Source organism: Calidris pugnax, unplaced genomic scaffold, assembly GCF_001431845.1.
Source record: "Calidris pugnax isolate Ruff unplaced genomic scaffold, ASM143184v1 scaffold188, whole genome shotgun sequence".
In the NCBI taxonomy this organism is placed as follows: domain Eukaryota; kingdom Metazoa; phylum Chordata; class Aves; order Charadriiformes; family Scolopacidae; genus Calidris; species Calidris pugnax.
In genome coordinates this window covers 9,109,089-9,133,740 of record NW_015091257.1, presented here as the reverse complement: position 1 = coordinate 9,133,740, position 24,652 = coordinate 9,109,089, and the positions used below count along the sequence as shown (strand labels likewise).

Here is a 24,652-nt window from a genome sequence, read left to right as displayed (position 1 = left end):
TTGGTAGACGTGGCTGGTGTATAAATCCTTTCCTAGAATCAGTTTGACTCTCAAAGCTGATTCCCACAGAAGCCAATCTTTCTGAAAAAAGAATGAACCCACAAGCCATGATACACAGGATAGTTAAAGCACAAAAAACTTTGTTGAAACTTCACTCTGACAGATAGGTTTTTACAAAAGGATAAATTACACTGACATAATTAGAAACTGCATTTCATTTTACCAATAAGAGTTATACAGAAATTACCTGAATGGAAAGGAAACTGCTGTTTAGCTTCTCCTGTGTGAGCATCCCAAATTATTGTTGTCTGCATCCGAAGGAAGAGGGAAAAAAAAGATTAGTGACTGTTCAGCTCAGAGAAAACAAACAGAGAGCACCCTCACTGAGAAGCAATTCTAAAAGATGGACTGATAAAATTATTGACTGCAGAGAGCCTTGTGTGCTTAACAGCTGAAAAAACAGAAATCACTTCCAAACATTACAGAATAATAATCTAAGTGTAGATAAGGAAGTATCACCCCTTCATGAAGTAATATAACTACTAAGGATGGGCATCCTCTGTCTGAATAATGCTAGATGACAGCACTACCCATTTTTAACACGCATTTTCTTACAGCTGTTTCAAGTTCTCTTTGTCAAAGAAGACTTTTTCCCCTTTTCAAAGATGCAAATTGAATTCTATTCCAAATCTACATGATGCTCCATTTCTGACAATTAAACCACCAAGTGAAATGTTTATCTAGCAGCAGAGTGCATATCACTTCTTGCCACTGTGGTGGGACGGACTGAAGTGTAATTTGTTTACTACAGGTTTAATCCATACTCACAGCACACATAAGCAACTACCCTGTAGAGCTCAGTACCACCTTCGGAGTGAACTGTCAATATATTAGGAGTACACACTTCCAGAAAATAAATGAAGGCTGCCTCATCTTCCTGATAACGGATCATCTAAAGAATCGCTGCTGTTATTGGGAAGATAAGCTTGCCAGAATAATGGAACTACCATTGGGAGACAAGTGTAGCTGAATATAATCCAGTATTAAAAGGAATAAAACTAAATACTAATTTTCACCAGTATGTGAAAGTAGAGGACTTCATCTAGCCTACAAATCAGATGTACAAGCCTGATCTAGTTTCCCTAGAGTCCCTCTGTCAGTTGCTGGAGGGGAGCCACCATCAGGGCATCTCACTGCTACACAGGCCATACAACCCATCTTGGCCACACAACCCATCACTCGGAAGTGCCGTTTTTCTCTCCAAATTCTAAAAAGGAAGCCAAGGATGACGTACAGGTCTAATTTTTAGACATCGAAAGTCAGGCAACACGAATGCTGTGTACTTTCTGGTTTCAGTTTTAATGGATTTGTGCTCATCATCATCAGTCATCTGTTAATTTTAGTCTCTAATATGCACTCAGCTGAAACTACCATGTTTTGCTTGATTTGGAGTTCAGAACTACCATTTTTTGCCTATTTGCATAGGAAGTCATATATATTTTATTCAAATACAAGTGTTTCAATAATTAAATAAGCTAAAAGGTCAAGTATCTTTAATATAATTTCCTTCCTGGAAATAGTTAGTCAATAAAACTATAAACAGTAGTAGTGGAAACAGTTCTTTTCTTACTGAGAAACATTTATGATGCAATTTTACACAGGGGGGCAAGTGGAGTCGTTTTTTTTAAGAAAAATATTTTATGTAAAAATAGAACACATTTATGCAGCCTCAAAAATGTAATCAACACGCACTAAAACATATTAAAGAAAAGTAAACTCTCCAGGATGCCTGGAGGAGAACAAAATAATCTTACGGAATTCAGCAGCACAAGTTTACTGAGTCAGCACATTTATATATTAGAATAATGTATTTTTAAAACTCACTTTATCAACACCAGCACTTAAAATATAATTCCCCTTTTTGTTCCATTTCAGGGCAAATATTGGACCTTTATGTTGACCTAAGGTGCTTGCAAGGTTTCCTGGAATAAAGAAAAGGTTAATATTACAATTTGTTTACAAATTAGCCAAATTATAGTTCACTGCTTTTCGATGATTAAGAACAATAAATGTTGATTGACTTACCATCTTCTGTCCATATTCTTGCAAAACCATCATATGAGCCTGTAGCCAATAGTGTTCCATCACTCTGTGGGGATATACAAAAATGGCAAAGGTTGATACTAGATGAAATCTGGTCCAAGGAACATTTTCCTTTTCTTTTCTTTTCTTTTTTTTTTAAGGTTTGTGCATTGTGATTTATGGGAAATCTGAGTCCACACATTGAGACAGCTAATATTATGATTTAAACTACAGGTTTATTACTGCAGTCAGCAAAGAGGAAATAAAATCCTCTAACATACTGTGAAACACTGGGCTAAACCGTCAGACAAGAGTAATTTAATCAAAAGGATTAGAAAAAGAAAATAAGATGTAACAAATTCCATGGGGTTCTTCCAGATAACAAAAAGATACTACTTCTTAGACATAAAAAGCCTACAAAACATCAACAGATCGTCTAAATCCTGACTAAATCCCATTTCAGTGAAATTTAGGCACCTATACTTTAAAGAAGGACCTAAACACCTAAGTCACCTCCACTCACAGTGAACACCTCGAATGCTATCTGTCACAAAGAAGCTGCTTCCTACTTGTCTAAACACAGACTCCCAGACGTGATCAGAGGCACAGTACCATGCTGGATAGCTGGAGAAAAGCTGGATTCATGGGTCCCAATTAGGAGCAAAAAAGAGCCTAGGAATTGTAAGTATCAAAGTAGATGTATTCTGCTGGAGGGAGCCCTTTACTGAAGGATACCTCCTCTGCAGCAGTTATTGGGCCAGAATGAGAATAATTAGAAAGGAACTCGACTCTGCAACCTGGTGACACGGGTACTGTCAGAGCTGGGCCTTTAGTCTTGAAACATTTCAGGACCTGGATTAGCAGTGAGATTCATCCCGTTTATCTCCAGACATCCAGACGTTAGGAGTCAGTTGAAGAGAGTAACCCAGTCTCCTACAGAACTAACAGCATCACCCACCTCTAGAGCGTAATTAATGACCCCATTTGCTTTAGGCTCTGCCCAGACCAGTACAAGGGCACACATCTCTGCTTCTGCTGACTTATCGTCTACATGGTTAAATCTAAGGGAGTTGAATCCTGCCCTTAGGACCAAAGGACACAATCTGAATATGGCCTCCAGAAAGAACCTTTCTTATTATAAAGTAAATCACATAAACCAGAGAAGAACCAATTTAATATCACTAGTGTTAAAATTGCACAGTGAAATATGATTAATATTGTCATTCTAAATAACAATAAAGGCAGATGGCATTTCCAGCATCATGAATAGAAAATTAGGAAAAGGCATAAAATAATCCTTTAGAACATATGTCCACTCCAACCCTCCAAAAACAGTAAGTCAGAGCAGCTGTAGATTTAACTCAAACGTATAGTGATATAGGGGGAAAAATACCAAAACCTAAACCAACTTCCCTGTAATATATAGTTATCTGGATCACAGATTAGAATAAAAGTGATAAGAGCAAAAAGAGAAAAGCAAAGGAAAGCTCAGGGACTAGATGTACAGTTTATCCAAATTTGTTAAGTGGTAATTCACATTCTTTGGAATACTCAAAGTAAGTTGGAAGCATTTCAAGTGTTTAAATTAGGAACATTTCCTTACATTAAGTACTAGCATGGTGCAAGTGAAGTATAAGTGATCAATGAAGTCTTGAAAGGTAAGGAACTACTGCAGGAACTACTAGAGGATGCCCTGTATGTTTTGGACAACTTCTCTCATAACTGTTCTGCACCTTTGCATGTTTTCCTCTTTCAATTACTCTTTTCCTACTCCTCAATTCAGTTTTTCCCAACTATTTTTCTTCACCATGATATCCACAGGAAAGAAGCAATGAACGTTCTTGAATTTCATGTTTATTTGCTTTGTTAACCTACCTCTGCTTTCTGTACTATTCACCAAGTTCTTTCATTGTTTCAAATATAAAATACATAGGGGAAGCTGATTTATGCAATGACATTATCTTTTACTTTTGTGAAGCACCTAGCTCATCTGACAGACAATAATATTGCAGTAAAGATTAAGCAAATCTTTTTCTCTGGCCAGCAACTGAGACTGCATGTAACTTCTGAGAATTCTGGCACTTAATTTTTAATCTGTTTTCCTACAAAAACAAGACTAATGTGATCACACTGTCTCTACTAATACCAGCAAAGCAGACTGAATGCAAGTGATCTCAAAATTAATTAAGGTTCCTGCAAGGTTTTGTAAGTTCTTTTTAAAATGCTTGGTGGCAGAAAGGAGATGTGAAACAGATTTAGAGCCACCCAAAGATACTGCCCAGACACTGGGGATTCTTCATATCTCTCCTTTCTGCTCACTTCCACCTTCTCTGTGCTGGACCATATTATCTAAGACAGAAGGTTTTGCAGGATGAAAGTGAAAAAAGGAACAGCAAAACAGTCCCCTAGAAGGTGGGTAGGGAAAAAGAGAATGACTATTCATGCTCCTACCAAGATAAAGACAATAATGTGAACATGTTTTGCTTTGCACAGCATAATTCAAATGCGAGAGGGGCTTGATCTTGATAGTCCAGCCTCAGAAAAAGTATCACTGGTACTTATATCTCCTTACATGCCAAAATAAAGTAACTATGGGATGCAAATAAACTATTAATCAGGCTTCATTACTACATATATTGCTTGTTTAATTTTCATGCTTAAAGTTGGCTAAGTTTATTTTTACTCATGCTCCTAAAACAGAGATATAAATATATCATTATTAAGCTTGAAGATGGCAACAGTCCTGGAAAATTATAGCATATAGGGGAAAGTTCAGCCTATTATGAGTATTTGAAACAAGAGGTCAGTAGGTTAGGACAGAGCTTCTGGCCACCTCAGATACAAAAGATACAGAGCAGCAGCTGTAATTGCCTCTGAATTAAATTTAGACAGTTAAAAACCATGCACAGTCTTAGAAGTTAGCTTACATTCCAGTCCAATGAAGTCACATCCTTATTGCTGGGGACATCGTGTCCTCCTTCTCTTATGCAGTGCCTCAAAACTAGTTGAGTGGAACCGCTGTTGCTGTTTTCATTGAGATTCCATATTCTGGCCGTTGAGTCTCCAGATCTATAAAAGCAATCGAGCAGAGATGAAAACTCCTTTTGGTGTCGACCGAGCAAAAACCTCCATTTCTGTTTTCATTGAGAGAACATCACAGCCTTTATAAAGTAATTTTCCTTTTCAACACTTCGTGCACCCTGTATACCTTTTAAAAAAAGCTAATATATATTTAAATTAAACAATCATCTAAATCCACATCACCTTTTTCTTTATTCAGAAAAGTTCTACCTAAAATACATTTGCTTGCTCTCTACATTTTGCATTTCATACCTAAAGTTGATACCACCATAACTGAGATAGTCCAGGGGAACTCAACATTGCAAGAGTAACACTGGAGATCCCAATACGGACGGAAACACAAAGGCTACACCTACGTGCCTCACATAAAAAGGGTGCACAGTCCCATTAGCTCCCAATGACTCCCCGAGACGCTGGTGTTCTCCTGGAGCTGCCATATGCTCTCATCATGGTGGGATGGGACCCGCAGGGTCACCCACCTGCAGAGTCACCCATCTGCAGAGGTGCCGGGTGTCACCTCGGCAGCAGCCTCAGGGAAGGGGATCTCTAGCCACGGGACAAAGGTGCTGCACCTCCACCTCCCTGGTCCTGCCTGGGTTCCTCTGACAGCCATGGCAGGAGCAGGGGGTGACCTTAAGGCTGCCCTGAATTTGGCCATGCCCCTTTCATCAGGTACTTCTGTTCAGGACAGAGCAGAACAGAGCCTCTGATAGAGGCTGTTTGCAAAACAGCCTCTCAACATTAAATCAAACCAGGGAATCTAAAGATTAGGAAAGCAGAAAGGTAATTTAAATTAATTTTTAAAATTCATCTTAATTTCATTTTTTAAATTCATGTCTACAGGGTCCTTTGCTGTCTGTAGCTTGGCTGCTTAGCTGACCTTGTCCGAAAAAGTGGCAAAATAACTATTAACATTATAGAGCAAGACAGAGACACCATCAGGACTTTAATCTATCTTATAGGCCAAATATTTTCTAGGTGTTTTTATTGCCAACTGAAGCAAGACTGATTTTATCTAGAAAAAGTTAAGAGGAGGAAGTGAAAAGGTTATCATAATCTTCTTGTAAATAATATATTTATTTTCACTCTGCATAAATCTTCCAGTGAAAAATGTCTCTAAGGTCAGAAATCAATTTGCAACAGGTGGAAGACATTATGCTTTCTAGTTGATTGGGATTTGTCTCTTGCCCTCACCCCCCACCATCCTCCCCTGCTTTTTTTTAAAGAATCAATAACAACAACCAAAACAATCAAAGTACCCTGGATTGCTTGTTTTGTCCAGAGGGTAATTTTCATTTACATGCAGCAAGTACAATCTTGGAGTAGAATTAGGGTCTCTCTTATATTTCCAATAACTCATACAGTCAAGATGAAATTTCACTGTTGGATATACCTGATGTGTTAGCTTTTACTTTTTTTAAAGTAATGACTAAAACTTCATTTCCTATGCCCTAACAAGGAGAAAAAGTCTATCTTTGAAGACTAAAAACCCAAGATCCATTTTTGCTTTGATAACCCATGTTTTACTCAAAAGGAAACCCATCCTAAAATAATATTAAATTTTCTATGGGTCTTTCTATTTAAACTTTTTAATTATTTCTACTAAAAATACCGGGTAAATTTTAAACACATTTCTTCCAGTGCAAATTTTGACCAATTAAGTATCAAACTTGATTGATCTTTGCGTATTTTTTTACCAATAATTTAGCCAAATTTTACAGGAACAACAGTTCAGCTGTAAAGGCAACAACCTCACTGCCTGTGTCAGTGGCTCCGAGCTCTGGTGGGTCACAGCATGCCTGGGGAAGGTGCCCCCCTCTCCCCTGAGCCCTTTGTGTCAAGCTCAGATGCCATGGCTGGCCAGGGCTTTGCAAGCCTAACCACAAGCTACTGCTGCACAACCACTCTGGAATTTTTGGCACAAATCTTTCACTTCAGCGATTATAAAATAATTAAAATCAGGATAATTTTTGCCACCGGACAGAGCTGTGACTGTAATATAACTCCTTATTTTTCAGAGGTCTGGAAAACTGAACAACAATTTTGCACATGCTGGCCAGAAAATTAACAAAGTAAATCACAAGGCACAGAAGTTAAGGAACATTTTTACTTGTGATAATTTACAATAACGAGAACGGGAATAAGTCTTTCATAGGCTTGGGTTACTGGTTAACATGCTAAGTAGGAAATTCCTTGAGCCCTGGCTTCTCCACTCTATAGGACTCTGGGCCACTCCTGCCCTCATTGTTATAATCCAGTTTGTTATTGGACCCTGTGAATAAAGTACTCAGCCACTTGGCTATCAAACACAATATCCTACTTGCTAGTTCTAAAAGGGTTATGTTTTGTTTTTCAACAGTTTTATTTAGTCAGTTTTCTGGTGATGCTTGGGCAATCTTATTTTCCAGTATTTTAATTTTGTTTTTCCATTTTCTTCTTCCTAAGGCTACATAAGCTATTATGTGTCCCTGCAGAGAGGCTTTATAAGCCTACCAGTGTGTGGCAGGGGTATTTGTGTGTCTTCCCTTTTGTTGCTGGGAGAAAAAAAAAGAGTATTCTCTGCTCTGGAAAGTATTCTGATTTCTGTTGAATGATTCAGTGAACCCTGCCTTATTAGAGGACCATAGTTCAAGCACAATTCAGAAAGATATTTAATCTCCTTAGCCCACAGAAGCATTTCTATCTGCATGATAAAGCAGCTCATTCCAACATGCAAGTCATGAACACTTGAGTAATAAGTATACTGTTCTGCCCTAGGGTAGAGTACTGCCAAATTTTAGGAAAGCTAGTTCTGAAAGAATTTTATTTCATGCTCTCCAGTCCCAGCGTAATCGTGAATCAAGGTGGACAAATGTTTGTAGAATTTTATTTGTGACATATAAAATCCCCATTCCACAACTATCAGCAGAGAGGTTAAAACAGCTGCAGTTGGGTAAAAAAATTTGCAAGATGATTGTTGAACCTCTGTATTTCTAATTTTCAGCTGCAAATCTTATAATCACTGTTATTTCGATAAGCAGTATTTAACACTTCTAGCTCAAACAGGTTAGACTTTTTATTATTTTATTTTAAAAGAGATTAATAAAAGCATAAAGTGAATGAAACTGCTCCTTATAACGTACACACCTAACTTTTCCTTAAAAAAGCAGGTCTCTTAAAGTAAGCGCTTACGTTTCCTAGGCAGTCAGTAGAGGGAAATGCCTCCAAGGTATGCAGAGGGAGATCTCTGTCCCACTGACTCTACAAGATTGCTACCTACAACAGGTTATTCAACCAGAGCTCACCTAATAGCTGACTGCTTTGCATAAAGTGACTTGATGCAATGAGGAAGCCGGCCCCAGTAAAATCACCTGCTAATGAATAGGCACTTCCAGTTAGCAGAATTAACACCTGGCACTGACTGGGGGGTGGTGTCTGAAATCAACCCACTCAACCTAGTAATTCAAAAGGCTCATTCAGGAAGGTAATTCACAATAGAAACTAAACCACTGGTATGAGGAATACAGTAACTCAAAATGTTATATAAAACCCAGAGATGATGACAGGAGATGGCCTAAAAACATCCTTTGCTGCTTCTGAGAGACACAGCCACAACTGAAAGACCTTGGACAACAGCTTTTACGGCTAATTATTTTGCTGACTAGAGAGAGCGAAGGTGCACAAAGCACTCTGCAAGAGACAAAGTTCCCCTGTGTGAAAGAGGCTGGCACAGATCAGCAAAGATAAGCAAAGAAACCTACTGCTGAGGCTTGGGAATGAGGCCAGGTCCCTCTGCTTCACAGCTAAGAGAATTACTTGAAGGGCACGGCTGGATGTAACAGAACAGAGCACGCTCTTGGAAGCAGCAGCTGAACGTGCAGAGAGAGCATCCTAAATTCAGCTAATAAAGCTTTTGGAGTTTAAGCCTCTGGCAACCTTGACATTCACAGTCCATCCAGTTCCATACTGGGAAATTCAAGCATGTGCAGGAACACTCTGGGTCACTGGACCATGATCACCTACGGTAGCCAACTGATAGGTTATTCCCTAGCCTGTTTTAATTAGCACTCTTGCTCGGGGCCCTAACATTCTCTCTGAATAACTCCTGGGCATGGCTTGGTGGTTACAATGGTCCAGGGACAATTCTCAATGTGCAGTTTGTTTGGCAGCCAGGACAGTTTGCTAGCACAGACACTGGCCCTTCTGTGCCAGTTGGACTCGGTGCCTAGGAATATTCCCAGGCATGGTTAGTTTACTAATATGGACATAGCTGTAATGGGGTTTTGCACTACCCAGGGAACATAACCATCTGTAATAATTTACATGTGTCATAAAATTAAAACTTACATATTGGAAGATATCTTATGGAAGAAAGCAGTCTTTGAAGAAGAGGACAATTGGATTTTAAGAGCAAAACTGGAATTATGGCCAGGAATGGCCAAATCTTCACATTTAGCCAAGCACCTACCTTTTTTTCTTTTAACCTGTCCAAAACAATATACGCAGTTACTTCTTTTGGAATGTTGATTTCCTTCATAAAGGGCAATTAACGCTGTTATACGGCTGTATGTATGCACCTTAGCATACTATTACAAAGTTTCTGTTCCTAGCATCTCAGCATTCTTCTCATAAGCATTTGGTGACAGTCATGCTTTTGATAGCCTTTACTGCTATCTCTAGTCTCCTCCATATTCCACTTCAAGGGTTATGGGTGTGGTGGAGGAGGAAGAGCAGCTGCAGAATATATTTTTTCTGGCTATTTGATCAGAGAAATTCCTGTCTCCACTGTTTGGTTTGTTAAAAATAGTCCTTTACAAAATCCAGCGAGCAAATATTCCTGTGCCAGCCATCACACCCTAAAAAAACATAGCAATTAAGTAGTAGATGTGACATCAAATATCAAAATCGCTTTCTATCAGTGGGATACTCACTAAATCTGGAAACCAATGCTCTAGTTTTGGATAAATCATTCTACAAACAAATCCCCTTACACAGCTTACTTCAGATTAGATTGTGAACCTGCATTATTCTTTTAGTGCTTTGAAGATTACATCAGGTTGCCATCTAAACTGCTGCTAATTGTTAGAAAAAATTACTGCTTGTATAACAAGGCTTGAAGAAAATACTTTGCCTCAAATTGAGATTCGATTGTGCTAGGCATTTTATAAACAGAACAAACGTGTTATTTCCTTTATTTAATAGTGAGGTTTTTATACATATCTTTTAAGAAGACAACAGATGGGTACAATGAGGCAGATGGGAAAACAGAAGAAAACTACAGACTGGGCAGCACAATATGGCTATTATAGAATCTAACAATTCGGTGTTCTCACATCAGACTAACTGCAGTTTTCTTTTTTGAAATATTACTTTGTAAAAGGCAAACAGAACTGCAGCATACTGTGTATCTCAGGGAATTTCTCCCCCTTGCTTAACTGCTGCCATAACACATAGTTTACCTATAGATGTTAGGTAGCACTGTTATTACACCAGACATCTCAAATGCTTCTTTGTGCAGTGGCATAATCAGACACTCCACTCTCTTCCTTTGGTTTCATTTTCCTCTGTGCATTCTATGCCATTCCAGTCATGTAAGCCTCATTAGGCACTTGCTGCTGTATTACGTGAAGGCTAACTGCACCACATACTTCGTTTCCTGCGAGCAGGCTAAAATCTCATCAAGATGCACGGTTCTAAATTGTTTGCATTTTCATTGCATTGCCATTAGTCTGTATGAGACACAGCACCTGACGGTACTTTCTAACCATGCATGAATTTATGTGCTTCCAAAATTAGTAGCGAAGCTTATTAAGGAAGACCAATTACACTGAAGGGTAGAGCTTAATTGAAGGGATTTGAAGAGATGGTACTCTCCACTAGACACCTCACTAATGGTTCTGATTATCATCCTCAGGGTTTACCTGAAGCAGTGTAAGATATCACTGTCCCAGGGATCCACCTACTAGTGCTTAGCACCCTGCAGCAAAGGTAAACACCCACTGGTTCCCCCGTCACTGCAGCACACACTCTGGCTTATTAAATGGTCCTCAGTTCAAACTACACACACACGGACTGTGAACCACAGGTCCCAGGGAAGCACTATGGTACGGCAACAAAGAGTGGTGAGTCGATACTGGGAACTAGTTACCAATGCTAAAGCCAACAGATGAGGTGTGAGCACCTATACATAAGAGTTTAACTCCCTATGTAATGAGTTGAGAGATGTAGGTACCTACAGAGGGACACAGCACTTTAGATGCCTAATTTCAGCTGTGCAGATATTCTCCAGAATAAAGCAGCATCTTCACTTCATCCCCCATGCCACCAGGTGTCCCTAAAGAATAATTCTGTATTCTGTCTTTTCTCCCTGTCCATTTTTCTTTAGATAATGTGGGTGTGCTACCTGATCACCTGCAGACTGTTCTCCACAGAATTCAAATAAATACCACAATGGACAAGTTTACTATCAACAAGTACACTGTTTAAGATGACAGGGCTACAGGAGATCTTTTGTATCAACAAATACAGTCCCTTCATTTGAATGATCCTAAATAAGCTGAGCTGTGATCTCAAGACAGCCCATGAAACTGTACTTAAGTTTGCCCCCACAATGGGAATGCTCTGCCAGATTTTATGAAACTTTTTCTAGATTTTCATCTTTAATTTAAAGAAACAACTACAAAAACAATTTAATGAGGTTAACTAAACTCTCCTTAGTTTTTGAGGTTTTCTTCACTATTTGGTCACGATTATCGATGGATAGTCAAAGCGTTTAGACGTACGTTGAGAAGTTGAAGAAGTACAGGTGCATGTTCGTTCAGGATCATTTGATGTTGATATACAAATCATTATGTAGGCAGAAACATTTCATGAACATCACATTCTTTGCATTCCCTTGATTTTTTTTTTTTTCCTTGAAAATATCCTCTTGGATTTGGACCAGGACAATTAAAGAACGTGCTACATGACCTCCATATTTGTCAATACTAATATTGATTTATTTATACATTAACTAAATCTCTTTTTATGACTCAGCTGTATGCTGGGAAGAGGAAAACCTTCATGAAATAACTGTTTTATGCTTGCCTATTTAAATTGGAGATTGATCATAATGATCAGGTCTTCCTTTCTTAATAATAATCATTTGGATGGAGCTTTGCTAGGGATAAGTAATACTGCCAAGCAATATTGCCTGAGACACTACAAAACTGAGTGGGTAGAGGAATACGGTTAGCAGAAAATACAGCAAATGCATGGCGTAGGAGTGTGGCTGCTATTACTGCTCCTGTCTATATCATGGCATCACCCAGGGACCCTATCACAAACCAGAAGACGTTCTGAGCCTATGGAAAAAAAGAGCTGAATACCAAAGTTTTTCATCCAAAACCCCTACATACAGTTTTCTCAAATTCTAATGCTATATCAATTTGAAAGTAATAAATGAAGACACTACAGATGCTAAAAGTACTATTGGGCCTGGACATTCCAGAAACAAGGCATATTCAGAAGGAATCGGTTGTCTGAAAATCCAGTTTGCTGTCTGAAATCGTTCTTTGGAAACTGTTGTCTTCACACTCTTAGAGATCTTGGTGCTGTTTATCCAACCTGGCATTTATTTTCCCTATTTATTCTTTCCCATTTGCACTCTAATTCCTTCCTTTCTCGTCTTAAGTCAACAAAGACAAGAAGACTATTCTGATGACCTTGCAAAAAGTTGGAAGGAAAATAAGGGCTCTCCTCTTCCTTGTAAGAAATGTGTTCCTGTCATGGTTTCATCTAGGACAGAGTTAACTTCCTTACTTGCAGCTGGTGTGGTGTTACGTTTTGGATTTGGGATGGGAGAGAGGGTTGGTAGCGCAGTAATGTTTTCATAGAATCATAGAATTGTCTAGGTTGGAAGGGACCTAAGCAATCAAGGCCTTTTTTGCTCCTCACACCCCCCTGCCAGTGAGTAGACTGGGGGTGCACAAGAAGTTGAGAAGAGACACAGCTGGGACAGCTGACCCCAACTGACCAAAAGGACATCCCACACCATATGACGTTATGCTCAGTATACAAAGCTGGGGGAAGAAGAAGGAAAGGGGGGACATTCAGAGTGTTGGTGTTTGTCTTCCCAAGAAACTGGTATGTGTGATGAAGCCCTGCTTTCCTGGAGATGGCTGAACACCTGCCTGCCCATGGGAAGCAGTGAATGAACTCCTTGTTTTGCTTTGCTTGTGACTGCGTCTTAAGCTCTGCCTATTAAACTGTCTTTATTTCAACCATGAGTTTTTTCTCACTTTTACTCTTCTGATTCTCTTCCCCATTTCAGCTGGGGAAAGTGAGCAAGCAGCTGCATGGTCCTAGCTGCTGACTGGGGTTAAACCACAACAGTTCCGATATTGCTAAGAAACTTTAAGTGATGAAGACCCATTTCTCTGCTCCAGCTAGTATCAGCTTTCCTTCATGTTCCCAGCTAGACTTCTTAAATTTAGCCTTCATTTAAAGGTTTAACTTTAAGCATGGTCAAACATAGATTCCAACAGCGTCTGTATATAGTTCTCGGGGTATGTTAACACTAGCATTTTTGTTTGGATCAAAAGCCCTTTTTATAAGTCAAAGTCCCACTTGCCATGCTTTAGTTGTAATTTCTGAGCAGTCCTGCAGAACACAAACTAGACTCCTTTTCAATGTCACTAAACTAAAACATGCCCTCAAACCACTACCTAATGTTCAGCTCATCGGACAAAACTAAGTCCAGCCTGAATCCCCCCTATCCCACACAAACAGTGGTGACATAACAGTCCTTGCATAATAGTTTTTGCTCTACAATCTACTCCTTTTTGTGCACCACGCTGACGCAGACATAGCTGAAGAGAACTCTGGTTTAGAGTTGCCATACTTTTAAAAAGTAAACTTGGATGGTAAAGACTTTCTGAGATGCCAATGTGAACCATTAACTAAGAGCAGTAGGAGTAGATTACAAGAACTTCAAATACCTGAGAATTATCCAAAGTTATTTTAAAAACCTTTAAAAAAACAAAAGTGCATTCAGGGCCATAGAGTGCACATCTTAAATGTGCAAATGCTTCATATTCTGCGTCACCTTATAATTACTTAACTCCTACATAGGTACATTTCTGCTGAAGAAAACAGTTGCAGGCTGAAAAAACAGTCGAGAGAACACTCACTCATCTCTAGTAAACGCTCTCATGTTCTTACATCTCTAAATATACTCTAATTGCAGCAGCTGTTTTCAGTCATGGTCTTACCCAGATGCTAGCAGGTCACTGACAGGGTTCCAGGCACAGATGAACACCTCTGATTCATGGCCCCGAAGGACTGTTGCTTTGTTAGGAGGAATTTCAACATCCCCGTCTATTTCCATTGGCTTTGAATGATTATCTGTAAGGAGATATATCAGAATAAGTAGTTTGCAAGACGCCGTTAAGTTTGCTTTAAAAAGAGTTGGATACCCATGGCCTAAAGCTTAAAGCAATGTGTACATTATAAATAACATTCTGTGTTGTGTCACTGACCATATTACTGTTTTCTTCCCTATGAGGGTTCAGTTATGATATTTCCTTAAAATGTACAGCCTTCCAAAATATTTTGTATAAATGCACGTCACTTCTATTCAAAAAATAGTATTTATTTCAGTATAGGTTTTTTGAAGCTGGCTTCATTAAAAAATGATTTACAGATTTATTAAAATAACAGGTTGCCATATTTGAGAAAAGCTTTATACTGGTCTTTTAAAAAAGTTAGACACAGCACATACCTTTTCTTATACAGTGTCCTGTAAGTAATATGTGTTCTACTCTCAGATGAAGAATATACTGAGTAAGGGCCTCGTTCCCTGAGCACAGCAGTGAAACAATGAGAGATCACCTTCTCAAGGATATGCAGAGGTACCAAGGCATAGATATACTTAACCTGCATGCTGTAATTCTGGGGTTTTTTTAGACTGCAGTCTAAGTAACCTTGTTTTTATAAAGCTTTTTTCTTTCCTTAAGGAAAAAAAGTGAATTTAAAATGATGAATTTCTTTTAGTGGCAGCAATTCATTCCAATTTGCATCATGAACAATGTTTTCACGCCAGATTTTCACTGCTTCAGTATAAATCTTCCTCATTCAGCTCAGACTACGCTTCCTGGCAGCAGCACAAGATTATTATCCTCTGCAAGCATGGCACCAGTCAAGGACAGGTACGGCGCTGAAACACCAGACAGCAGATGCTGCACACAGAAGTGTGGCCCGTTTTGCAGAGAGCCCATCCAAGAGCGGAGAGCTGGCAGCCTCGTGTCATCTAATCAATGCCTTGGCCAGCTGATCTGCTCTGATTGATCAAAATCCAAGTTCTCATTCTGGGTTAAGTCGTTTAGTTAGTCATTCTTTGATCACATATGGAGATCCATAGGTTTGCGAGTGGAATAATTATGCTTCTTTATTGCCACATGTTTATGGCATTTAAAAACAGCCATCTGTCCTTATACTCCAGCTCTGCTGAGCTATTGCCCATCGACTGGCAAAACAGACTATGACGTTACACAACTGCCATTGGAAGGAAGATCTCCAGATTTCCACCCTTAACCGGGCTTTCAAATACCCCATTTTGCTCTGCGTAATTATGCTGAGTCACATAAGTAGCACTTCTCACTGCATATTTGGTTAGGTACCCTATTCACTATGTCTGTGCCATATCCATCCCATAGACAGAATGAAATGGAATTCACATGCAATTCAAGGAGTTCAAGGAGTATCAAAATTAGACAACAACAAACTGTAGTTTCACAGCTCACATTTCTAATTTAAAATATCTGTATTTTTAATTACACGTATTACCTGCATCTATGCTGAGTCCCTATGTCAAGCATTTTCCTTGATAATTCCTTAGGTGCATAACTGCTAAAATTAATACTGTCAAGTACTCAAGATTTAGCCTGCCACTAGCAGCTGTCAACTTTGATACGATATTCTGAGCAATGAGGGCAATGAAGAGCAAAGCAGGACTAAAACCCACCAGAAGATATGAGTCGGGAACTCGCAATCCTCTGTTTCTCAGCACAGCACAGAATCATCAAGTTTAAAGCATATTTTAATGAGAAAAAAAACAGTATGGTAATTGATCTGTGTCCCATACACACTGTGAGTTGGAAGCTGGGGGTAAATCAAGAAGTAAGATCTTTCAAGCGTTTTAATTTGAAAAATCTAAATGAGACACTGCTCTTACCCCATACAATCCTGTTACCTGCCTGGCTCTGATGGCAGAGCTGCTTTTCACCCTCAAATTATGACAGCTTGGGAGCATCATTGCTCCAAGATCCCAGAGTCATGAGGTGCTATCAGAGTAAGGCCATCTGATACTTAAAAATATTCTGTGTTTGTACATGGCCAGACGGAGGAACCTAGATACACACTTCTAATGTTATTAACTGCTGTGAAGAAAACCCAAAGTACTCATGCTGTGAAAAAGAAACTTCGTCTGGCTGATACCTGCTTTAGTACAGGCAAGACTGACTGGCCTCTGGGAGTAATGAAATACCTGCAGGATGATTTTCTATTGTCTTCATTAATGATTTTGACACTACAGCTTTGATGGTTCAGGAGAAAAGGGAGGGAAGGATGAGGATTCTTTCAGAAATTGTTTGCAAATGTTGATATTCTATGTGTTTCTTCCTGTCTTCATCAGTCAGGAACATTCGTATTTAGAGTGTTACTGTTAAGCACAAAGCTTGAAATGCCTCATTGAACAAACAGGAAAGTTCATGCTTCTGTGACACTGCTTCGGGCTCTTCTCAGATTCAGATCGACGCTAGCAATATAAGGGAGATACGATTATGATAACAACAAAAACCTGCAGAAACCCCTGAGCACAGGACGACCCCTCATAGAAGTGCTGAGTTCCCCACACAGCTGGAGCTCTTGTGAGCCCTGGTCTCCTTCGAAAGTTTGGCTTTCTTATGGATGCAGCTACAATGTGTGCATGGGGAATGAGGATAAGTAGATAAGTAAAACGCAGTAACCATCAAGAATAGGCTTCTTTTTATTTCAAAGTATCTTCAGAGCAGAAAGCTCTCAGTTAATAGCCCATTTGCACAAAGAACATCTCTGAGGGGATCTCTGAAAGAAGACAGTTCTACCAAGTGCAACAGACCCTCACAGGTCTTAAGGTCATATATTAGAGAACTCTGCTCTAATGTTTAACACAAACCATTTTCTAAAGCCCAGAGGATCTCTAGTAAAGTCTATGCCATGTTCTTCCATTTTTTTTCTCCTCAAATGTATTAAAAAATCAAAATAACTGGAAATTAAAAGTCATATTCCCCCAAATTATTATGACTAAGTTTTTTTCCAAAATATATAATTCTAACATACCAGTGAGTAATATTAAGTCTCTGTTTCCTCCAAATTAAAAAAAGATATATTTTTAATATCTTACCTAACCCTGCCTTTTCTCAGGAAATGTGTTTTTTTACTTAAATCTTTGACAGGCGTTTCACTGAAGTTGTTCTTTACAGCTGTAGTTATAATAAAGGAACTGGGCTCAGCCTTTTTTCCAGAGCTTTATTTTTCTTAAACCCAAGCCAATCCTTGCAAATATAATGAAACAAATGACACTAAAAATATTTGAGTTGGAAAACAATCCAAAGTTTGGCTCCATTTTGACATGCCAATTTTTATTTTTTTTACTAATTTTTAAAGCTGAAAACATTACTCAGGAAGCAGCAATAGAAGGCAGAAATTTTATTTATTTAGTATTTGAATCTGCCCTCAAACTGCTGTTATTGTTAGATGTTTTTCTGTCTCTCCCGTCCCTAAATCAAATCACCCTATCACATTATATTAATAATAATTTATACAAAAATATATCGTATTATATTAAATATATTAACTCTTTTTTGGGAAGACTTACAATGTCATGGACCATGTCAGAATAAATGCAAACTAGGCCACTTCACAAAGATAGCTCTTTTACCCACTCCCCCCATCCTGCCTTTTTATGACAGGCTGATGTATGTGTGACTTCCAGGTTATGACTAAGGACTAGCCCACTTGTCAAACCCATCCCTATATATGCCAGTTCTGTGCAATCCAACAAAAGTGAAAATAAAGATTTGGGAAGTTTCTCACACCTCTTTTATCAGCAGTCTTCTCTACCCAGGAAGTCTCGCAGCCTTGCCTATCCTATGTCCTATCCTAATCTTTTGTCCTATCCATCCTAAACCTTCTGTACTTACGTAAGCCATTTGATGTCCCATCCTAAACTTCTGTCCCATCCTACCCTAAACCTTTTGTTATAATCTAAGGTCTTGCCAGATCTTTCATCTTGTCTATCTGAGACTAAACAGACTCTCTGAACACAGTGATAAGGGAAAAGGTAAGGCTGGATATAGTTTGCCCTGCATAAGCAATGAAAAGAAAGGGTATGACCTTTCTGTTATTTCATTAATGTAGTTAATCACTTGTCGAATCACAGTTGGCTGTTCCTGGATGTCTCAGCAGCTTCTCTCCAAAGCCTCTTTCTCCTTAAATTGCAGACCTCCCCTCTTCACCCAGGATGATCAACTGGCACAAGAGCAGCTGCCAACAACACATGCCAGCTGGCCAGCTACTCCTCCAGGACTTTCCATTTTCCCATTGCCACTGCCCAGTTAACTGGTCTGTCTGCTAGGCTGATTAGCCCCACTAATGCTTTGAAATTTGCTGTCCGGTAGAGTATCTCATTGGTTGACACGCATCCTACCTCTGTGAAATTTTCCGGGACAACACAGTGTCATGTTCTTGCAGGTTGCTCCAGACAGAGCTACTGGATGATAATAAATCAAATATTAAATCATCCAGTTTCTTCTTAACACTCCAAGAAAGGTCTGCAACTGTTCATGAAAATCCTTCCATTAAAAAAAAGCTGTGAGAATTACTATTTTTTAATAATAAAATGGCAGATCTGAGAAATCAAGGCTCATACATGTAAACTGATCTGCAAGGCTTTCCTTTTATTAATAAAACAGTATGTGTGTTTCTTCAGATCAGAAGGAATCTGAGTGGTTCTGTATTAGTGATGAACCAATACTCAGTTTTCTACCTTAAGAATTTGGGTTTTTTTGGTCCTGAGACAGGAAGACTTTCCCCTAAAATTTTCACAAAGCAGCTGAAGGAAAGCATCAACAAACAAAATGTCAGAATTTGATACATTATAAAGTGTTTTCATTTCTGTTTGCACCCATTCATGTATGAAATAAGTTCAATTTCAAAACAAAGGGTCAGTTGGAAGAAAAACATAAGCAATCCATAGTCTAAAATCAGATTAATATTTTCAATTTTTTCAGAACTTTTTTACAATTGCTTTTCTCATATGAAAAATGTTATTTAAATCATTGCAGTTTTATTGGGGGGAAACTATCCTGTCTAACTGGAATTCTCTGAAGAAAAACCTGGTTTGAAAGCATTGTTCTCACTGATTCACTGAGGAATCTATTGAGATCAAAGAGAAGATGGAGACTGATAAAGGTGTCTACACTGCAGAACAAATAAAATTAGTCACATGACTACAGTCCTGAAATGCTACGTGTCTCAGACAAAGAGCTGTTGGGGCTTCCTACAAAACCTGCCATGCATGTTCCTCTAGAATTTCCTCAGGAGGCAATCAGGCATTAAGGTCTCATTTCAGAAGTTAGCCAGTGCCCTAATATGGCTTGCACACAGAAACCAGAACCATTAATCATATTTGCCCCGCAATGTTAGCACAGTCATCAAGATCCAGTTACACAAGCAGGTATGTCCCCTCCTTGTTTTATATGTCTGACTTTAGATATCTAAGATATGAGCACAGTCTCCCACTGGCACCAATAAACAAAAGTGAATTCAGAGCTCTTGAGAACTGACTGTTCCCACAGACTAACGAAATTTTGGGAAGGTAGGACCTTCACTTAGATATCTGCAGTGGACTGTATGATTAAGCATGGTGCTATTAAGTTAAAAGGTGAGGAATTCTTTCCTCTGTGCCTTCAAGACAGATTGGCTGCATCCAAGATCACAGAATCATAGAATTGTCCAGGCCAGAAGGGACTTCCAAAGGTCATCTGGTCCGACCTTCCTGCAGCCAGCAGGGACACCCCCAACTAGACCAGGTTGCCCAGGGCCTCATCGAGCCTCACCTTGAATATCTCCAGGGATGGGGCCTCAACCACCTCCCTGGGCAACCTGTTCCAGTGCTCCACCACCCTCACAGTGAAGAACCCTCTCCTAATCTCCAATCTAAATCTGTTCCCCTCCAGCTTGAAGCCATTGCCCCTCGTCCTGTCACTGCAGGCCTTTGTAAACAGGCTCTCCCCGGCCTTCCTGTAGGCTCCCTTCAGGTACTGGAAGGCTGCTATTAGGTCTCCCCGGAGCCTCCTCTTCTCCAGGCTGAACAACCCCAGCTCCCTCAGCCTGTCCTCATAGCAGAGGTGCTCCATCCCCCTGATCATCCTTGTGGCCCTCCTCTGAACCCGCTCCATCAGGTCCATATCTTTCCTATACTGAGGACTCCAGACCTGCACACAGTACTCCAGGTGAGGTCTCACCAGAGCAGAGTAAAGCGGAAGAATCTCCTCTCTGGACCTGCTGGCAACACTTCTTTTGATGCAGCCCAGGATGTGATTGGCCTTCTGGGCTGCAAGTGCACACTGCCTGCTCCTGTCCAGCTTCCCGTCCACCAGCACCCCCAAGTCCCTTTCCTCAGGGATGCTTTCTAATACCTCACCCCCAGATGTCTGCTGGGAATGGTCTTTGGCACCTGTGACCCTATATCCTGTGCTTGGCAATGCTTGGCAGAATGGATAGCTGGTATAGTCCAAACTGGGCCAAGGACCAGGCCAAGGCTATGGATGATCATAGGATAGTTGGCACTCAAGGCTGTGCTCTGGCCATGCTTCATTTACACAGACATGGCTTGTAGGTCTCAGCCTCTCAACCAATATCCCTCATAGTATGGCCAAAATGACCAACTGTGGCTACAGCTTGTCCCAACCTTAATTGACTATCTAAAAGCACCTACAAAGGTGATAATATTAATGAAGTCTGGGTAGCCTGCTCCAAGGAGAGAGTATACAGCTCCACTTCTTCATACTGTCTTCAACTTGCAATTCTGAAGATATCTGAAGCTTTTGGATCAGCAGTAAAACACAGCACTGTGATGTGAAACATGATTTTTACTCCTTTCTAGAAATACCTCGCCCTCCTGGAACGATTCCCTTGAGTTCTACCTCCTTGCAGACACCAACTAAGTACAAGAACATTACTGAAACTCCAATTGCCCCGGAGCGACAAGCAGCTGCAAGGGTTGGCTTACTTATTGCATGTGCCCCATTCTCCTCTCCATTCACAGTGGCTTCTCCGTTCTTTGGTGTGTTCTGCTGGGAAACAGCAGTCGTCGTTGCTCCCGCTGTTGCTGCCGTTGCTGCCGCTGCCGCCGCTGCGCTGGCTTGTTGCTGAGCTAGTTTCTCTCTGAATGCTTGCTGCCGGGTCTGTACAACATCAGGCATCACCGCGTCTATCAGAGACAGTGACTCTATGGGCCTGCCGTCAAATACTGTACCATCCTGCAGGGAAAATGAGCAGAAGTGAAACTGCAAGCTTAGGATATTCACCATCGAGGTCGGCAAAGAGGTAATGATATAAAGAAACAAAACTAGGTTGCGTGAAGATACTGCACTTTGACTTAACCAACAGTGCCACATCAGTAAAGACTGTCTCTCTCTGACCCATGATGGTGGTACTGATGTTCTGTTCGGTGAGTAAGTTATTTATTGGAATTTTATAGAAAATTCAGGCATACAAACTCTATTTACAGATGCCAAAAAATTATACTGTGGAAAAAAAAGAAGTCTGACTGATCACAGAAAGTTTCTCTTTGTTTTGGATTTGGAAAAAAGAGTCATGGTTAAAGCCACAACGAAGGCAAATAGACTCTGGTTGAATTGTCTTCCTGCACTTGCAGGGGCATAGGAATGGAAGCAGCTGATGCATAATGAACCTGAGGCAAAACAAGACGTATGTAAAAATTCAGTGGTTTCTTCCACGGCGGTCATCAGCCCAGCATCACCAATTGTAGCTGATTATACAGGACTGCTTTACCATTATTTTTCCTTTATTCTGCTAGTTTTATTCCTAATAGTTATGGCTTTCATTTTGATTTCTGTAAATTAGGCTTCAGGTTTAAAATCAATTGAGTTAACTTTTAAGGACTATTTTTTAAGACTTAATACAGACTCAGGTCAACAACTGCTTTATCTAATTAGCTTTCCTTCACTTTCACTTTCCTATTATCTTAAATATAGGAAAAAGGTTTTAGTAGCCTCCATAAAGTGCCATTTTACTGATCTTTTCCAAACTCCCTCTAATTCTTTGAAATAATCGAGACCCAGCAGTGAAAGATTTGTGTTTGAGGAATAAGACTAGGATATGGGTAGATGAAGTAGCTGGGAAACAATATAATTTTCAATAGATAACAATAACTAATAAAGAAAAATAGTCATTTGGCTGACTAGTATGCTTCTGTCGGACTATTCGTTGAATTACTGCTTACAACTACAGTATTAAGATAATACACATTTGTTTCCTCACAGGGAAGAAATAGGAGGAAAGAGTCATTCGAGAAGAAATACATAAGTGCTCTTTCTCCTCAACATTTTTTATGCAAATGTTTCTACCGACATTTATTTGAATTCTGGCTCAAGTCCTTGCTACACAATGAAAAAAATGTTTGCCAATGGATTTTGGCATCTTACACTTTTAACTTTAAAACTGCTCACTGGAGTATTTCCATGATGACTGCCATTTCACAGACCACAAACAATACTTTAATTTTATACACATTAGTTTCTAGACTCACCGATCACTCACCACCCTTAAGCAATAGGCACACATAGAGAAACCGTATGTAGCCATTATTGGCGGTCAGCCATCAGAATGGCCTTTGCTTTGCTGTAACGTACTAATAAGCACATATTTGAACAGAATCAAACCATGATGAGAGCAACATAAATCTTAACGGTGGCAATAAGCATATTTTGGATTATTCTCTCAACTGAGGCCAATTCTGAAGCTGGATGCGCAGTCGTCATAAGACCTGAACCAATAGGTCCTGTTCATGGCTGGAAGTTTCTAACTGTGTAGATCCAATTTCAGGCACAGGGCAAAATGTTAAGTAGCAGCAAATTGGGAGAGATTCCTAACAGTGGTTTGTTATTACAACTGCATCAAAGTAAAGCTTGGCATGAATGTCAAATGTCATTGCCCCAATTAAAAAATAACATATATACAACTCTTAAACACGGTATCAAGTCATAAAAAGAAAACCACACAGAATGTCAGTGATAAAACCAACTGAGTTTCCGAACTACACATTGCAAACAACACAATCTTTTATCTATTTTATATTCCTTTGTTCTCACCCATGCTGTTCACATGCTACATTCAGCTATAGAAGAAAAAGCAATAGGTTTTCATGCATTAATATTTATTACAGACCTCTGTCAATTACGAATATCTATGGTAAATATTTTGTAATGCAGTACTTGCTTATCTGTCATGCTTCACTCCCTCTCGAAGCACCATGCCTTTAAGGCTGGCAGGGCAAAAATGCTGGCTTTTCCCACATCCCCTCTTTGTTTTCTCTAGCAGTTCAAGGAGAACAGAGACACTTTTGTGGCTGCTCATGCAATCCCCACAGACAACCCGTGCCCCAGCCAGGGTCACAATTTACACACAACCATTTCACCATGTACAGGAGAAGAGGCTGCCTGGTCTTACATGATCTGAGGCAAAGTCACTGAAATCAGAGAGAATGTCTCCAGTGACCTCCATGGATTTTTGATCAGGCTTCTCAAGGCTTGCAAGCAGTGCTGCCTGCTAGCAGGTGTCAGGGAGCGAAGTTTTAACCTACACTGCAGGCTTTTCCTGCCAAATTCTGCTTGCGACCTTGAAAACGCACGACTGTAAACACAGATGCATTTTCTTATCTGCTCCAAGAATCTGTGCACCCTGGATCTGTTGACTGGGAGAGCGGGAACACCATAAAATCCATTTAAACAGCGCAAAGCCGGCCTCGATGCCACAGCTAAAAACTGAAATACGTTTCTACCTCAGAGCTTTTCAGCTCTCTGCTGGGGGTGGGGCAAGCGTGAGGAACAAAAAATAAACCAGATCAAGAGAAAGCTGGTTGCTCGCATCTCCGCCCAGGCTGTTGGGACGCACGGCCGGGCTGTTGGGACGCACGGCGTGCAGGCCAGCAGCGGTGGCCATGGTGGCCAGGGGTACTTACTTCGTTGATGCTGATCTCAGCCTCCACATACTGGAGCCCCTTCTGGAGGATGGAGATGAGTGCGGCAGGTGGCACTAGTGTTCCGTTGATGTTGGACTGGCTGATGTGGCTCTCGATTCCGAAGGTGAAGGCCGAGTGGGAGAAACCTGAGAGCAGGAAAAGGAAGCCATGACATGAAATCTAAATGCACCAGCCAGATACACCTTCACGGTCTAAAAATAATAC

At 40.0% G+C, this 24,652-nt stretch overlaps 1 protein-coding gene across 2 annotated transcripts in view; it reads right to left on the bottom strand.

The window, feature by feature from the left end:
* The window catches only part of TBL1X (transducin (beta)-like 1X-linked), a 145,080-nt gene that overhangs the window by 15,488 nt on the left and 104,940 nt on the right, over window positions 1-24,652 (bottom strand). For both annotated transcript variants that reach the window (XM_014960319.1, XM_014960320.1), the window contains exons 4-10: window positions 24,428-24,573; window positions 21,455-21,704; window positions 14,394-14,526; window positions 5,010-5,151; window positions 2,086-2,149; window positions 1,885-1,982; window positions 248-308 (exon numbers count right to left, since the gene is read on the bottom strand). In XM_014960319.1, coding sequence (XP_014815805.1) covers window positions 248-308; window positions 1,885-1,982; window positions 2,086-2,149; window positions 5,010-5,151; window positions 14,394-14,526; window positions 21,455-21,704; window positions 24,428-24,573 — 894 coding nt within the window. The remainder of the gene's footprint in view (window positions 1-247; window positions 309-1,884; window positions 1,983-2,085; window positions 2,150-5,009; window positions 5,152-14,393; window positions 14,527-21,454; window positions 21,705-24,427; window positions 24,574-24,652) is intronic.